This window comes from Oncorhynchus mykiss, chromosome 21 (assembly GCF_013265735.2).
Source record: "Oncorhynchus mykiss isolate Arlee chromosome 21, USDA_OmykA_1.1, whole genome shotgun sequence".
NCBI lineage: Eukaryota > Metazoa > Chordata > Actinopteri > Salmoniformes > Salmonidae > Oncorhynchus > Oncorhynchus mykiss.
The window spans coordinates 30877912-30896003 of record NC_048585.1 but is presented as its reverse complement, the minus strand read 5'-3'; the positions used below and the strand labels follow the sequence as shown (position 1 = coordinate 30896003).

Sequence of the window (18092 nt, the reverse complement as noted above, 5' to 3'; positions counted from 1 at the left end):
GTCTTCGTAGTTTAAGTCTCAAACATTTAGCGGACATATAATGATCAATGCCATACAAGCACTATTTCTCATACTATCAAAATAAAAGTAAATAGACTAGCTACATAAAAGAACTTAAACCCCCAAGCCTTCCCAAATAATTTAACAGATAACAGTACAGAACTACATCTCCCAAGAAGTTTTACCTTTTCAAATGCATTATGGTAGATTAAGTTTGTATTTAACGAGGACTATACAGTGCAGTACTACACAACTTTATATATAGCCAGTTACTCATGTGAGGGATGACATTTCATATTTGATTCAAGTCTTGTATCCAAACTACATTGAATTTATCTGGGGGAAAAAAACTATAATTTATAAAGAAATGTAAAGGAATTTGAAAAGGTCTCACATGTAGTCCTCTAAGCAAGAATACAAAGTAAACGGCACCAGTGACAAAAAAAATGGCACAATGCCATCTGAAAAACAATATTTCATTTGGACATGGTTGCTTACATTCTTTAATTTGATAACCCCCTCTTTCAATGCACATCTGTATATAGCCATATTGCTATTTTTCTGTGTTACTTGTTTGTTAAAAAAAAAAAACTTTAGCTTATTTAGTAAATATTTTCTTAACTCTATTTTCTTAAAACTGCATTGTTGGTTAAGGGCTTGTAAGTAAGCATTTCACGGCAATGTCTACTACACCTGTTGTATTCGGCGCACGTGACAAAACATTTGATTTGATATTTCATTAGGTCAATCTAGAGAAAATGGGTTCTGGGAGCAAATAAATACTGCCACCATGGGGTGGGTTCTGGTAACGTAATGTAGAGCTCTCGCGCCAAAGTCTATGCATTGATAACAATTAAGTGATTTACAGAGTACGGACTAAAGAGGAACTCTAATAAAAAAATATATGGAAACGTCAATATGCTGTCAACCATAGACGGTTGAATTCAATCAATCATGTTTATTTCCATGTCTCAATTGAAAACCATATCACTACAAACAAAAATAATATTCAAAATTATTGAAAGGGGGGGGGGGGGGGGGGGGGGTTGGAGTGCATTGGAGTCACCCCATGAGCCCACAAGTCCATGCAGCCCTTTTACCAGCTTTGAATTAGCTTCTATTTTTTTTATCAAAATGAATGACATTCACACAACCTATCATAAAAGGCACCTCTTTGACCAGTATACATCAGAACTTGCCAAGTAAAAAAAATAACAGCAATTTACTTGGAACCTTCCATAATCATGAAATTCTAAAAGGCATACCATGTGCATGGCTTTGTACTTATCAAGCATTTGAACTGTGGAACAAACGTCTAATTAGAAGACATAATATATGCATGTCAATGCAAGTAACTGCAGCCCTAGTAAACAAAGCCATGCATTCTTGTGCAGGTAACTTTCTACCGCTCCAAATCCTGTCACTCAACAAAAAGGAAGAACTCAAGCATTTTAGCTGCAATATTCAAGCTCTCACAAACAATTCATACAGAAAGGAAAACAATAACATACATTCAAGCCAGGAGGGTTCAACACAATGCAATCCACCAGACAAACCTGTGGTATATTATTTACAAGGACGCCACCCTGACACACTCACAGAATATTTAGAAAATTGAGTCAGTTGTGGATGCCTCGAGTTAAAATACAGTACGGTTGTTTTTGATGCACCATAAAATCAAACTAAATGTCATGGTCATTGTAATAATTTGATTTAAAAATGTCACAAATGACAATAGCTACTTTCAAATGAAACTAAATAAAACTGAGAAAATGTGGTCTGCTGTTTCTAAGGATAATGACTGAAAAAATGTACAACAAAATGTTACTCTCATAAGTGCTTCCTTATGAGCCTGGATCTGAGGACAGTTATGGTGACTAACATCTACAGAATATTCTTGTTATCAGAAGCTACAATTTATTATTTCACAAACAAACCTTTGACAAAATGTTGAGGAAGTATCTGACCTCTAAAGTCCTCTGTGACACTCTGCTGTGACACTCTGCTGTGAAATGCTCAAGAATAGAGATAGATTGCATCAGTCCCCAAATATCCACAGGATGTTCACGCCTGATAGGCCCAGATTTACTCTCCTGTAAAAAGACAGAGTACAACAACTTATGTGCAATTAAAACACTAATGTTTTACATAGAGATTGATTGCCAATGTGGTCATGACAAGTTCACTTTACTAAAGTGGCATAGCAGCACATTATCACAAAGAGCTTATTACAGTGCCCATCATGAGTCAGTGACTGGGAAGTTTAAATACAGTGGAATAGTTGGGAGTACTCACCCCAGCATCCCAGACTCCTTGGTTTTGATGACGAAGAGGAACATGAGAACAGTGTGGAACAGGTTGTTCCTTCCCTGGGAGCACAATCAGAGGGGACTCAAATGAATGGAGCACATGTGGTTTTTGACAGAAACATCTCACTCACTAAAGGCATGACCAAAAAGGCCATAGGGTCAAAAGAGGCAGAGATGGGCTCTTACCTTGGGAAGGCTGTAGACATGGGCCTGGTAGATAAGTTGGTAGTGCGGGGGATTGGTGCTACTTTGGTGAATGCAGAAGAGGTTTTCATTCGTCACGTCTATTTAAGAAACAAGAGCGGGGTATCGGTGAAGAATAGAAGAAGAACGATGTCCATTCTGTGTGTGTTGTGCTGCTCGGCCTTACCAGGTTTGTCTGGCGTCTGGGTGAAGTGCTGTGAGGTGAAGGTCTTTCCGTCGGGGTACTTGGGGTGAGGCGGGAGTCGGGAGTCCAGGTATGTGCATAGCACATGCATGAGGATCTAATGGACAGAAAACACATCTTGTGTTTGAGATTCAACCATGTTGATCTCTCACTATCGTCATAGTGACAGGAGGAGGTCAGACTATACTTTTTTTGGTTGAGATTAGAGGTGACAGATGAGACTCACAGCACAGTCTGAAGGGAGGTCTGTGTCCCACTTCCTGGCTTTGAGATCCCCGCCCCTGTCCCAGCGGAAAGAACTCATGCAGCCACTGTGGGCCAGCTCTGACGAGGGGAAACAAACACATTGTCAATAATGATATGTCAATCTCTGCTTTCATCAAGTCTTATGACCTTGGTCCATCAGTTGTGAACACCTATAGTATGACAGGATTATAGCACAGTGAATAAGCAAGGATACAAAACATAACCTCTCATAGGCCTACCTTTGATCCTCTCCACTAGATACTCTTGATTAGGGGTGATGTCCAGGTACTGCACAATTGCAGTCATGGTAGGGATGACCGAGGCCTTCAAAACAGCAGCCTGTTTTAGGCTGGCTATACTGGCTTCTGTTGAATAGGGCGACAGACATGGTAAGTATAACTGGGTTGGCGTAAACTACATTTTCCATTTTGGCTCATTGCAAAATAAATACCTCCAATCTGGAGCTCAGAGCAACCCATTCTCCTTAGCTGGCCATTCACAGAGTCCATCTCCTTCACCAGTGGCACTAGAATGGTGTCATTTATCCACTGAAAGAAAGAGAAACTACACACTTATCAACCACTTTCTCAGACAAAATGACAGATTTGACCAGAGCTTCAGTTTTATATCTCCTTACATTTCTGAGCTTGGCTGTCCAGCTGTCTATGCTGTCCACCACGAGACGACTGGTTGTGATTCTGGCCCAAACCTGCAGATCAAAAAGAACAGTTACAGGAGAATGTGTAATCCTGCTAGGAAAAGAAATGTCCCTCTGGTATAATAAAGAATAGTTATTTTATTGATTGACTGATGAATCAATGGATTCATCCCTCTGACCTCCTCGGCAGCCTGTTTGGAGCCCAGGTCAGTCTCGTCCTTGCTGGCTGAGGGGGCCTGGGAGCGGCAGGCAGGCTGGTACTGGAACTTCCTCAGGCTCTGGGCGTAATCCCCCACTGAGCGGCTATAGTTCCAGAACGTGGGGCTGTGGGAGGGCGACACCGACTCTGGGCTCCCTGAGAAACAGTCAAAGGATGCATACAGGATATTACAAAATTGCTGAGTTGTAGTTCATTATTATACTTTCTTTAACCAAGAAAGTCACAGTGGGATTGCCATGTCTTTATCAAGTGAGCCATGGTCTGTTTAAAAAAAATCCAGACCAGTTTCCCTAGTAGTAACTAAGCTACACTGTCACACTCATACCTAACTGACTGCGGTGGCTCTTCTCCTCCTCGGTGCGAAGGAACCTGTCCAGGGTCTTCAGGGACTCCATGTAGTCCTCCTTTCCCCCGGGGGAGTTGAACACGGAGGGAGAGGTGCGGTAGCGTGCCCTCAGGCTGGTGCCATCCACTGGGCCAATGCTGCTGGGGTAGGATGAGGGGGGGCTGTAGTTCAACTGCAATCAACAGAAAGCTGTTACAAATGGGAAAGCATGATCTCCCTGACTTCATGCCAGTAGATTTCAAACATGACAAGGAAAACAAAAGTGGTAGCCACAACACTGGAAACTTAAATGGTAGCTAGATACTGCCTATGGTTACAGTAACACCTCTAGTGTACCATTTTCATTGACAAACACACAACACAAATGCATCAGATTGATAGTTAGATAGAGAGCATTGTGGGTCTGACAGACCTTTCCAAAGGCCAGGGAGGGTGAAAAGTGTCCCCCGCTGCCCGGGCTGCTCAAAAGGGGGCTGTATCCAGGAACACAGCTGGGGGAGAACTTGGGGCTGGTGCTGGCAGGTCTGGAGGGACTGAAGCTGAGCACACTCTGACCCTGGAGGGGCGACGACTGAGCCGGAGCTTGAGCCTCCTGCTTCTCTTGCTTGAGCAGGGGTGACGCCTGGATACCTGAATAGAGATGTTTAAAAAGACAAACGTACAAGAGGGATAGACTACATTTGGGTTTCATAGATAAAACAAACATGTACAACACCATCATCTTAACCACTTTGCAGCCAATGACTCACCTGAGTTTCTGAGGCCAAGAAGGCGGTGCTGTTCAGGGGTAACAGCGATGGTAGAGGGGGCCATGGTGTACTTGAAGTACTTCCAGAAGTCAAACAGGGCGTTGAGGCTGAAGACCGAGGCGAAGGCCAGCTCTGTGGGAAAGGAAAAGGAAGGAGAGATAACATGAATTTGACAGGTTATGGATCACCTGTAAACAGTGTGCATCAGTGCCACACCCTCCCAAAATCATGTTTAATTTCTCTCCATTAACGACACAGCAACAAGAGCACTCACCTATGTACCAGATAGGCCAGTAAGCAATGTTGAAGTACAGGCTCAGCAGTTTCCCTGACCTGAGAGGACAATGTACATATTAATGAGAAAGGCATTAGCACCACTTGCTTCTAGTTAGGCATTGGCAACAGATTACTAATCATGCGAGTCAGTCGTTGACAAGAAAACACAACCTACATCTCAGTGTAGATCATGCCAGCTAGCGACACATTGAGGACTGCCCAGGCGAGGACCACCTGGCGCGCTTGCTCCTCCCTCCTCATCCTCATCGTCCTGTCAATGAGAGTAGACATGCCCTCCTGTTTCGTCGGAGTCATGTAGGCTGATAAATTCAGACAGAATGGTCAACAGTGTCTGACACAGAAGATTCCGACCCTGTCTTTAAACTGTTTTACACTGAGCGGCACTGGGGTTGGAACGCAATAACGGTTAGTTTCATTAACACACCATGGCGCCGGTGCAAGATCTGAAAATGTACCTCAATGCAGGAATGGGATATGCCACAGTACACCAAATTTTACCTTTGTCCACACTGCTCCATCGGTTAGATTGAAATACTGCTTGCGTTCCCGGAAAACTGCCATTTTCATCCTCATGCTAGCAAGCAGTAGCCACTGCAGCCATTATGGAAAGGCACATCATGTTGAACAACAAAAAGAGCTGATTGCCTGACACTACAACTCAAAAATGGCTGCAATCAATCGCTACGGCTAGCTGGCATGAGGCCGAAAAGGGCAGTTTTCCAGGAAAACTAGCAGTATTTCAATCTTCACAATGTATCAGTGTGGATAATGGTCCAATTTAGAGTAGAGGGTCACTGGCATATCCCCATCCCTGCATCGAGGTACGTTATCCGACCCATATTCCATGCAGCTTCACTGTGTCTTAATGTAACCATGATTGCTTTCCCGACCCCAATGCAGCTCAGTGTAAATAAGCGTAATGTATAGACTTATTTGTCTACTGTATTATTGACTGTATGTTTGTTTTACTCCATGTGTAACTCTGTGTCGTTGTATCAAACGGCTTTGCTTTTATCTTGGCCGGGTCGCAATTGTAAATGAGAACTTGTTCACAACTTGCCTACCTGGTTAAATAAAGGTGAAATAAATAAATGTATGTTCTGGCAATCAGTTGGCTGGCTAGCATAGCATGCTAACGTCAACAGTTGGTTAGCTAATATAAACACTAAATCGCTGGCAAAGTATTTTTGTCTTACCAACTCGTTTAACTTGTTTTTACTTAGTCAGTCATACCACCAATACGATACGTTTAATTTGATATAGTAAATACAGCTAAATGTAAGTATATTTTATACATACCCCGTTAGTTCCAACGGCGCTGCAAACTTTGCATTTCAACCGGAAATGTATTGTCCAAGAGCTGTCTAACTACTTCCGTTTCGTACACCCGCCCCTTTTCAAAACGTGCTGCTGTGTTGTGAATTGGCTAATACCTTATTACAGATGAGATGTGGAATGTAATATTTTGTTACATTATCACAATCAATAAGGAATTCAGACGTTTTACATTATTCATATATTTGCATACATACATACAAAAATAAATTGTGGCAGACACATCACATGGTATACTTCTTCAACATTCAACCAGCAGCAGAACCAGCATCCAGAGACAGACTCAAACTCAGCATCTATTCCATAAAGAGATGACCACTGTTAAAAATATATATATATTATTGTGTGTTAAAAGGCCATGTCTTTTGAGTTAAAACATAATTATAACTTTTTCTAGGAAAATTATTGCCTGGCTACTCAGCCACATCGCTCCGGCCAAACAGCAAGCCCACTAACATTACTTCTCCATGATGAGTCTGGATTTGCTTTCCTCCCCGACTCTTTGAGAACCCAAACACATTCTGATTGGTCCCAGAAACCGATGGGTTGGGCCAAAGCCGGCCTACGTGAATCACATCATTTCGACATCGGCACAAACGACTTATAGGATGGCAGTTCAGACTAATGTATGGAGCGATGATAGAGCAGCATATCATCATCATTGTCTGGCAAGGAAAATGTAAGAAATAAAACATGAAGTCTATGCATTTACAGTACCTCTAAATCACAATCTGGGTTATCCTTGTTTGATTGTTCCCAATGTTAAACTGATATTTGAAAATAAAAGAAACCTTAACTTGACAACAAATGAGATATTGGCAAAACAAACTAACAGTTCAAACGAAGTAAATATAAATAAACATATCTAGTATTGGCACAATGAAGTCACAGTCAATTGTGTGGCGACAACGCTTTCTCAGAATCGTATCCCTCTAACCCACAGTCCTCTCTGCTATCTGGATCTATCAGTCTCTCTACTTCCTCTTCATCATCATCATCATCATCTTCATCCTCCTCCTCATCCTCCTCCTCCTCCTCCTGGGCCCCTCGGTCAGTCTTGGGGCCTTTGCAGATCTTGAGGTGTCTGGTGAGGTGGTATTTGGTGAGGAAGCCCTTCTCACACTTCTCACAGATGTAGTCCCGGCGACCCTCATGGGAGTTCATGTGCTTCTTCAAGTGGTTGGTCCTCAAGAAATGTTTGTCACACTTGGGGCAGTGGATCTGTCGCTCTCTGTGCGTTGGGAATGATGACAGGAGAGGGGTGGAGAAAAGAGTGCAGAGGGATAGAAGGGGAAATGCCAATAAGAACAGAGGAAAATAGACAGATGGAAATCCAGATATTTTATAAAGTATGTTTACATCTGGTGTCCAGGAGTTTTCCCTGGCCATGTGACCTGAGTAGAAACTTTGGGCCCTAGTTACAGGCTATTAACTAGAGCAGAGACTTTTTCCCATACTACTCATGTCAATAGCTTGTTTTAGTTGACTTACTGTGTATGTGTGAACATGTGCTGCTTGAGGTCCTGCTTCCTGATGAACATCCTGTCACACAGGTCACACTTGAAGTTCTTGGCCCCCGTGTGAATCACCATATGAGACGCCATGTGGGCCTTCTGAGTGAACGACTTCTCACACACATTACACCTGTAGTTCTTCTGACCTGTGGGAGCACATGACGTTCGAGTGAGTAAAACCTATATGAGAAGCATACGTAGACCATATAATCAATCACCTTATACAGTACCAGTCAAAAGTTTGGACACACCTACTCATTCCAGGTTTTTTTCTTACTATTTTCTACATTGTAGAATAATAGTGAAGACATCAAAACTATGAAATAACACATATGGAATCATGTAGTAACCAAAAAAAGTGTTAAATAAATCAAAATAGATTTTATATTTGAGATTCTTCAAAGTAGCCAACCTTTGCCTTGATGACAGCTTTGCACACTCTTGGCATTCTCTCAACCAGCTTCATAGGGTAGTTATCTGGAATGCACTTCAATTAACAGGTGCACCTTGTTACCCGACCTCAACCCAATTGAGATGGTTTGGGATGACTTGGCCCGCAGAGTGAAGGAAAAGCAGCTAACAAGTGCTCAGCATGTGGGAACCCCTTCAAGACTGTTGTAAAAGCATTCCAGTTGAAGCTGGTTGAGAGAATGCCAAGAGTGTGCAAAGCTGTCATCAAGGCAAAGGGTGAACACTTCGTTGGTTACTACATTATTCCATATGCTTTATTTCATGGTTTTGATGTCTTCACTATTATTCTACAATGTAAAATAAAGAAAACTTTTGACTGGTATTGTATACAGTAGAACCCCCATGTCTTTTAAATGAACTAATAATATCTTGACTAATCTAAAAACACCCCTGAGACTGACACAGATAATGCTAAGCTGCTATGTTGAAAGGTCCCATGTCAATGTGTATACGTGTGCACGTGTGAGTGTAGGCCACGCCACCCATCCCCTAGCTGCAGGCCACGCCACCCATCCCCTAGCTGCAGGCCACGCCACCCATCTCCTACCTGTGTGTATCTTGAGGTGCATCCTTAGGTTGCTCGGATCACTGAAGGCCTTGCTGCAGTATTCACACTTGTGCGGCTTCATCCCCACGTGTCCCATGAAGTGCACGTTGAGCTTAGTGGACGTGGTGAACGCCCGCGAGCACATACTGCACTTGTACTTCCTCTCAAGCGAGTGTCTGTGTGAGTGTGGGTTGGAGCCAGAGTTATTTGTGTTATTAGAGTGGGAGTGGCAGGCCCAGGGGGATGAGGAGGAGCTGGATGTACCACTGGGCAGCTTGCCCTCCTGGTGGTGTTCCTGGTGGTGGTCCTGGCTGGGGCTGTGGGAATGGGGGTGGTCCTGGTTGTTGTGGCTGCTCAAGTGGGACTTGAGCTCCGCGAAGGACTGGCATTCTTTGCCGCACTGGCACATCTGGCCCTCTGGGACCTGAGGGACCCCCATCTGCCTGCAGTAGTCCCTGGTGTAGTAGAAGAGCAGCTCCTGGTCTGGGAGGATCTCAGCGGGCGTGCAGAAGAACAGCTTCCCGTTGTCAGGGTAGGCCACCAGGTTCTGCTCCTCTCTGGTCCTGCTCACAGAGACACCACAGATCTGAATGGAAGCCATTTTGGATCAAAGATAACATTGAGCAAAATGCATGAGGTGGCTTCACTAAGTGATAATTACCGTGCCTTGCGGACAAACATCATCCAGTTGCATTCATTCTCATCTGTGGTCACAATACAGAACTCAAGCACGTTGTTGTGGAACATCTGAAACAACACCACCATCTACTGGTCAGAATGGTGCCTTCCTTCATCCACATAATTGACATAGAATTGCATGTGAGTCCATGAAATGCTATCATAAGGTCATCTGAAAACTAAATGAAGAGATGTGTATAGTATAAGCCGCTGACCTTCCATATCTGAGGGGTGTCCTTGTCTGGCCAGTCTTGCAGGTCTACGTTGCTACAGTGCTGACCCACCATGGGCCCAAAGCAGGTCCTAGGAGGTATGATGTCCCGGGCAAACACTCCTAAGAGAGACACACACACACATATAGAGATTTTGATGAGGGGCAAACAAGCTATAGGTTGTTTTCAGTGGGCAGATCTCATAGATGGGCAATTCCACAGTAACGGAATTGCGCTGAGACTCAGATGTTTCACTTAAAATGTACGGCAAACACAGTAGAGTACAGTACAGAACAGTAGAGTACAGTAATGTATAGTTCAGTATAGTGGAGTTCAGTACAGCAAAGTATAGTTCAGAACAGTACAGTTCAGTACATTAGTGTACTCAACTCGTGTTGCTCTACTGTTCACTGTACTTGACACTACTGTACTATACTTTTCTGTACTGTAGTCTACTGTACTAAGCTATACTTTTCTTTCCTGTGCTGTACTGTCCAATCTCGTGAACCCAACTGTGGTTTGCGACTACTGTGATTTCCCATTGTAGCCAATTCAATTGCGGAAATGACCGATTTGGTAACTTTGAATTTAAAATGACTTAATAATTCCTAAACAAAATATCAGTAAAAACACTAATTGATAGGTCGACCTTTACTTGTTACTTCTGTGAACTTTCATTATCTTCTCTCCTCATTAGGGAGAGAAATTAGATAATATCGTAAAATATGTGCGTTTTTGGTAACGTAATTTCAAGGCACAAAATGTTTAAAACTTACAGAAGGCAGGAAAATGTCCCCAAAACAAAATATAAGTTTTGATATTAGTTGACAGGGGTCTTCAATATTATTGTCTTTTTATCTATTTATAATACCTTTTAAGACTTTTTCCTGGTAGAGGGTTTCTAAGAGCCATTTTCCATCTGTTTAACCAGAAATCAAAACCTTTGCTTATTCATTTTTTTTTAGGAAGGAACATAGTTGAAAAATGTATATATGTCTTAATGTAAAAAACAAAAATATGGACTCTTGGCTTTCATTTGACACCCAATTTTAAATGCTCCTATGAACTTCACATGTTGGTGCTCATGGCTCCTTTTACATGGAAATGCCCAGATCAATACACACGGAGTGTACAAAACATTTTGAACACCTGCTCTTTCCATGACAGACTGACCAGGTGAAAGCTATGATCCCTTATTGATGCCGCTTGTTAAATCCCCTTCAACTAGTGTAGATGAATTGGAGGAGACAGGTTAAAGAATGATTGTTAAGCCTTGAGACATGGATTGTGTGTGTGTGTGCGCCATTCAGAGGGTAAATGGGCAAGATAAAATATTTGTGCCTTTGAACGGGGTATGGTAGTAGGTGCCAGGCACACCAGTTTGTGTCTATAACTGCAACGCTACTGGGGTTTTCACACTCAACAGTTTTAAGGTGTGTATGAAGAATGGTCCACCACCCAAAGGTCATCCAGCCAACTTGAAAAAACTGTGGGAAGCATTGGAGTCCACACAGGCCAGCATTCCTGAGGAACACTTGACACCTTGTAAGAATCCATGCCCCGATTAATTGAGGCTTGCATCTCCACGGCGGTTTCCATACCTAAAGGCTGATCAGCTACAGAGATGCGGAGGCAGAGCGGGCGAGGCAGAGACAGACGGGCTCTGCTCTGGATGGGCGTGTCTGGGATAAAGGTGACTGGGCCGTGCTCTGGGCAGTCGGAGGGATACGACCGCTCACACAGCGTACACCCTGTTCTCCAACACAGTATAACAACAAGTTAGGACAAAGATATACAGATCAGAAGTTCAAAGGCTTCCAATGGATCAAGAGAGCAGAACAACAGTAAGCTAGTGTAGCTTCATACATTACTAAGCTCAAATTTCCCTTACAGACCAAAATGAGCCACCGGGCCCAGCAATAACTCAGCACAAGTAAACACAAAAGCAAAATGTCCGCCATCCTTCCCTCTTACTCACAGATGGTGAAGGCAGTGACCATGTTCTCCTTGTTGGAGGTGGAGTCCTCCAGCTGCAGGGTGGAGTTGACCAGCAACAGGCTGTTCTCTGGCCCCAGGGACACCTCTGCCGTGATGGGGGACACGTTCACCGACTCTAGGCCCATGCCCGAATGACCATGGAGTGACACAGGCTCCAGCTGGGACTGGTTGAGAACCACACTCACCACCCCAGAGTTCAGCTCCCCTGAGCTGTGTAAAGACTCCCCCAGACCGCCTCCCCCTGAGTTCCCCACCCGGCCCCCTAGGTGCTCTGGCTCCATCCCCACAGGAAGCTCCAGGCCAGGCCCGTGCATGGGCATCACGCCCCCAGAGGACTCAACTCTTCCCAGGCCCTCATGGTTCTGGCCTCTCCCTCCCAGCTGCTGCTGGTTCTCAGCCCCCACCACCCCCTCCATGTTGGCCAGGTCCTCTCCCATCCTGTCTGGGGACATGGGGCTGCTGACCCGGGACTCCATGTTCAGCCCTGTGGAGTCCAGCTGCACCTCGTGGCCCCCACCCTGGTGGAGGTCTCCTTGGCCACCAACCTGACGGGAGTCCAGGGACACCAGGCCTTGTTCCAGAGGCCCTCCAGGGCCATTGTAAGGGTCCAGCCCTGAGGGGTTCTGGCTGGACACAGAGAGAGTCCCATCCATGTTTAGACTGCTGGGCTGAATGTACTGAGGGGGAGGCCGGTCTGCCAGGTAAGACAGGATACCTTGATAGAGAGAAAGAGAAATCATGTCCAATCCACGTACAAATAGATCAGCTAAGGTGTCATGGTGTAATATCATTCATCCTTAAGATATCCATGAGAGATACAATGGAGATTACATACTGTGGTGAAGAGAAGTGCTTCGTCCTACCTGGCAGTATGTGTCTGAAGTAGCTACTCTCCAAGTGTGGGTAGGGGGGAGGAGGTAATGAGTAGTTCCTCTCTGGAAGGCCACACATGACCCCTCTGTCACCAAGAGGACCCATTGGCAGCATGAGTGACAGAGCAGAAGGCAGAGACCCAAGAGAGGGCCCCAGGCTGGGTATAGCCACAGACATGCCTGAAGAAAATGTATGTATTGATCATTGTATCAACAACTATATTTGCAATAAATATGTAAACAAATTAAGAAAATACAGTTTCACCAGATAAGTGAATGTGTTTTACCTGTTGTAGTGATGGGGTTGTGTGTTGGGGAGGTGGGTAGACACAGATGACTGGCACTCACAGAGGGCACACTTAACTGGTCCATCCCAACAGGGCTGAGGTTCATGTCATTCATTCTGGAGAGGAATCAACAAAAGTCAAAGGTGTTAGAAAAAGCTGTGTAATATCCCATTTGAGGCTGACAACAAACCAAAAAAAACATGAAATGTGTGTGGAAAGTCTTTCACAGTGTTTGGATACCTGACTTCGGTAGTGTGTGCTCATCCAAGATAGTGTGAAATGTGTGCATTCTGCCGAGCTGGAGAAGATAGAGATCAATAATCAATTTGCTTCATGTCACATTCACCAAAATATGTTGCAAAATATGACACAATGCATGAGTTAGCTATCTAACAGCAAGATATCTCTTTCATAGAACATGTTACAGTCCAAATCAGAGCCACTGACCTGAGGCCCTATCAACAAAGTATGCTATATGTAAGCTAACTTGTGGGTGACCTGACCAAATTCACATAGAAATGTGACTTATAGATCAGTCTTTCTCGTTGAAAGCAAGTGTAAGAAGTTTTTTTTTTTTTTTACTTTCGGTTTTGTACACCAGCTTCAATACAAAATAATTATTGGTTTAATGAAAAAAAGTATTATCTACACTATCCATTGTTTAGACACAAACTTAAATTAGGCAAACTATTAGGAAAATGAGAAACGATTTCTGCATATTGCACCTTTTAGCCACATGAATACAATTGGCATTGTAGTTAGCTGGCTATTTATCTATCTAGCTTGCTAAGCATAGCTAGCTAACAGTAACGTTAGCTAGTTGACGAGAATCAAGAAAAACTAACAATTTGATCTAACAAACCTTACGATCCCTTTTTGAGCGTATAGCTCAAGTTGACGATTCAAAGACAATGCTGTGATGTTATATATTCATGCAATAGATATATTTTTTTTTAGCATACAGTAAGTGAACATTTTAAGAAAACAAAAGCTAACATACCAAAAGGCTTCCTCTCCGGGTCCATGACAGCGTGACACACTGAGCATGCGCAAGCAAGATGCAGCGCTGCAGGACAAACATCTGATCTGAGGTCATTTGCCAAAGCCTCTCTGTTTTATTTTATTTTATCACGGACCCTAACAAAAAGTTTTTTTTAGGCTACACAGTTCAACAACTGTGTAAACGTAACTTAAGCGAATTGACTTAGATGCTTATTCAATATGCAAATTAGACATGGCTTTTGTTTGACAGTTCTATCTCCCGTTGTCCCCACTATCCCTATCATGTTGCTGTCAAAAGTATATCCCCAATTATTCAATTTTGTTCAGTAATACATGTCTACTCATATACATAGCATACTGTAGTTTTGTTTTGAGAGAATGTGTTGCTATCCCTTTCTCCCCGCCCAGAATAGGATCACACCCACCTGGCATGATAACCAACAAAAACTAGAGATTGTCACAGACAGAGGGAATGGGGATATGACAACTTGCTTTCTAACAGGTTACAATTTCAGCTGCATACTTCAATAGACAAGCATAAACGGGGAAAGGCGATAACGCACGATGAGAGATGATTATGAAGACTCTGTGAGAAGGTAAGCTCAGGTCATTAATTCAATTGTGGAATTAATGGAAATGTTCTAGTCTGTGCCATGGATTTTACACTGTAATTTCGAAGGCTTTTGGGTGTTGGGAAAATTAAGACGCATGAAAGTTAGAAATAGCCTATAATTTCCAATACAACCATGGGTTGGATGAGCTTCATACTTTTCATGATTACAGGCTAATATAATAGTATTGTGTTATAATGAATAGCCTATATCATTAGTATAATTCAACCCTAAATTATTTTTTTCTTTGCAGAAAGATGTCGGAACAGAAGAAGGGATTTTATGAGCGCATCCCATATGTCCAACCCATAGCGCTCGGCCTCTCCATGAATCACCAGATAGCGCATTACAAGGACACGCTTGGACTTCCCTTTCCCCTGAACACAACAACCTACCTGGATCCTGTGTACGGTCAGAGATTCGCAGGGAGTCTCTCATATTTCCCATTCCACAGGCACATCGGTGTATATGACTATTCATTCGAACCAGCGTTCATTCGAAAAAGGAACCAAAGGGAACGGCAGCGGGTGCGCTGTGTAAACGAGGGTTACGCACGGCTCCGGCAGCATCTTCCCCAAGAGTTCGAGGACAAAAGACTCAGCAAAGTGGAGACACTGCGTGCTGCAATATACTACATAAAACACTTGCAGAGTATGTTAGATGTCAACGTGTCCAGTGGTGGTGGGATAGTTGAAATGTCAGCTGGAGAAATGCGCAGCCGTGCGCCCGTGCCAAAGATGACAGAATGCTACAGCGACGGCGAGTCAAAGAACAGCGACAGTGGAGAGTTGAGTTTCTAGAACTGTGTAAAACGAATAAACTTTAACTTTCCTATCACGTTATGCTACCCTTGTTGAAGTTTGGTTAAAAAAAAAGAAATGACATGAAAGTTATATATGAATGAACTGTGTACTCTATCACTCATTTCAATGAACATTTTGATTACTTGATTTTGACAAAAAGCAACAAGACAGTGCATTTTGACAATGGACACCTTTGGACTCTGTAAAGCCTGCTATCAGATGCTAAATCAGGTTAAAAGTTGCACAATGTTTCTCTCATGGAGCCCCAGGCATTAGGGTATTTTGGTTTGCCTTTGTAAACCAGTGTGAGGCTTAGAATGACCTTAACCCAAATATATTTTGCATAGGTACAGTACGTGCTTTGCACTTCCTTGTTCATGTACAGTGTCATCGCATCACACTCGAAAACAGGCCACTAGAGATATAATTGTGTAGGTCTACATTCCTTATGACATTTTCAGTTGTGTCAGTGACTCAGTGTGCCAGTAAAATGATTGGGGGGGAAAAAATCCCCAAACTTTTTTTTTAGAGCGAATTAATCATATTTCATCCTTAGCTATTTGACACTGATGTGATGGACTGAAAGCAAGTGGATTTGAGTCATCCATCCTTTCAGCATTTGAACTCAGTTCAGGGGAGTGTAGGCCCGAACATCAATGCCTTGATGACAGGAGAGCCTGGAGTGGTGCATCCATCAGAAGTGTGTGTCTCATGACTGTTTACACTCTACACTCTGACTAATAGGTTAACATCTATCACACTTTATTATGTGTGGATGATTGAAACTTTGGACACTTTTTAATACATTTTAGCATAATCTTTGGCAGTGATGAAAAGTGACACTTATTTTCTTTGTATGGTGCCCTTTTGGGACACTGTATTACAACAAGTATTAAAAGAGGATGTACAGTATTTTCAGTATCCCTTTGTTAATAAAATGGACACCATTATCGAGTTGTCATAAACAAACACATCCATTATCTGATATTGCCAGGCAGCCATGAAAATAAAATACACAGGACTTTGTTGATGCAAACACAACACTACTGTTTTACTGTAATACATCTTGGAGATAAAAACATCTTGGAGATGTTATAGATTAATTTAGACCCCCAGTGAAGTCTATTAGACTTCCTGAGTACTTCAAAGCTAGTAACCATCTGAGGGTGCCATCTGAGGTTGTGCAGGAAGTTCTCCATCCTAATAGTGTGTGGAATGCATTAAAAACCCGCAGCACCCGAGAGGAAGTCACCAAACTATGTATCTGTTTACATTTCACACCACTACAGACCTGCAGGGGAGTGGGTGCACGTATATCCTAATTCTCCTTCATAGGAAAAACCATAGATACAAATCATTACAGCTCTAGGAAAAACACAGAAAAAAAGAAAAAGAAAACATCACAACAGGTAGGGTACAGGATAGGTTGAGTGGGAGACCAGCAGAGTTGAAAGTCAATGAACCATGCTGGCAAGGAAGAAAGATTGTCAAGTGTCATAGAAGCATGACATCCTCAATAAAAGGTTGTTTGGCTCTGCAGTGTGAATTAGAACCAATAATTAGCTGAGTGCTGGCACCCTGTTCTTGATGGTTCAGTGGCGGTCTGTAGAGAGGGAACAGGGGCCTACTTATTTGAAAGCATCTTCCGTAATGGATGTTTTCTTTTTGTCTTGTTACAAAGGGTCTGTACGTGATTGCGTTTACGAATGCAATTTTATCATTATTGTTCGGGCCAAAGAAATGTGCACTTTACAAATACAGTGTGTGCAACATACTGTATTTGATGTGTTGATGTGACAATTCAGTAGCATTCAACTTTCCTTGGCCTAGCTGACTGAGCAAAGCCTCCTCTCTCAGTCCAATAGCTGCTTTTCAAATGCGAGTTTCAGGCAGTCGTCATAATCTGAAAGCGTTGGCCAACGATAGCACGTGATATGTGCCCCGCTAAACGTGCAGTGCTTGGGTATGTCCATCCCAGTGCCCTGCCTCTCTCGCTCTCTGTTTGGGATTACTATAAGTCCTTGGTGGGATATGTATAATTCCAAACACAGACAAACAGCGGCAACATCACTTCTCTGGGCCAAACAAGTGAGCAGAGACAATGGGCCAGTATAGGTACAGGATAAACACTCTCTGGGGGACAATGATACCGCCATTCTCTCTGATGAAAATCCCCCACAACAACAATGGTCCACGAGAAGATGGCGAGAACAATGAAAACAGGAGTAGGAAGAAAACATAAGGAAGAAATAGAACGTTAGATAAATAGGCCTGCTGCCATGTGGTAGACTGCACTAGTAATTGCAAAGTAACATTCCCAAAGCTCCTGTTCATGATAGCCCATAAACGCCAGCATACAGCCACACTATACTGAATGGAACAGGGGAATGATATTTAGTCTGATAGTGTTTGTGCAAATAGATTGAGTGCAGGGCATGGCTGCCTTAGTGTGTTTATCCTCGCGAGGTGTGTGTGTGTGTGTGCGAGCCAGCCATGTGTCAGTGATAGAGAGGATAGATAAGTCTTATCAGCTGAGGTAACATCAGTGC

The 18092-nt window shown here is 43.2% G+C and overlaps 3 protein-coding genes across 5 annotated transcripts; 1 reads left to right on the top strand and 2 right to left on the bottom strand.

Moving 5' to 3' along the window:
• Positions 1-874: 874 nt before the first annotated feature.
• Positions 875-6632, bottom strand: LOC110500227 (transmembrane protein 209). Of its 3 annotated transcripts, none has more exons than XM_021577469.2 (15): positions 6513-6632; positions 5368-5512; positions 5191-5249; positions 4917-5048; positions 4580-4797; positions 4147-4339; positions 3781-3956; positions 3581-3652; positions 3395-3491; positions 3183-3308; positions 2924-3021; positions 2680-2794; positions 2496-2593; positions 2296-2369; positions 875-2093 (listed from the first exon to the last, which is right to left on the bottom strand). In XM_021577469.2, the coding sequence occupies exons 2-15, from the start codon at positions 5505-5507 to the stop codon at positions 2039-2041; spliced, it is 1653 nt and encodes a 550-aa protein (XP_021433144.1). In that variant the 5' UTR covers positions 5508-5512; positions 6513-6632; the 3' UTR covers positions 875-2038. The 3 variants fall into 3 exon arrangements, with proteins under 3 accessions (XP_021433144.1, XP_021433145.1, XP_036813525.1); XM_021577470.2 differs by having other exon boundaries at positions 5368-5489; positions 6513-6605; XM_036957630.1 differs by lacking the exon at positions 6513-6632 and adding an exon at positions 6410-6505.
• A 78-nt stretch (positions 6633-6710) lies between these two features.
• LOC110500226 (PR domain zinc finger protein 4) lies at positions 6711-14228 on the bottom strand. Its single transcript, XM_021577467.2, has 11 exons — positions 14128-14228; positions 13368-13425; positions 13128-13243; positions 12832-13020; positions 11949-12683; positions 11572-11721; positions 9974-10092; positions 9742-9827; positions 9081-9643; positions 8040-8208; positions 6711-7779 (listed from the first exon to the last, which is right to left on the bottom strand). Exons 3-11 carry the CDS (start codon positions 13240-13242, stop codon positions 7440-7442), a joined length of 2466 nt encoding a protein of 821 aa, XP_021433142.2. The 5' UTR covers position 13243; positions 13368-13425; positions 14128-14228; the 3' UTR covers positions 6711-7439.
• Positions 14229-14587: 359 nt separating this feature from the next.
• LOC110500228 (achaete-scute homolog 3) lies at positions 14588-16487 on the top strand. The gene is made up of 2 exons (XM_021577471.2): positions 14588-14725; positions 14994-16487. The coding sequence occupies exons 1-2, from the start codon at positions 14694-14696 to the stop codon at positions 15538-15540; spliced, it is 579 nt and encodes a 192-aa protein (XP_021433146.2). The 5' UTR covers positions 14588-14693; the 3' UTR covers positions 15541-16487.
• The last annotated feature ends 1605 nt before the right edge of the window (positions 16488-18092 follow it).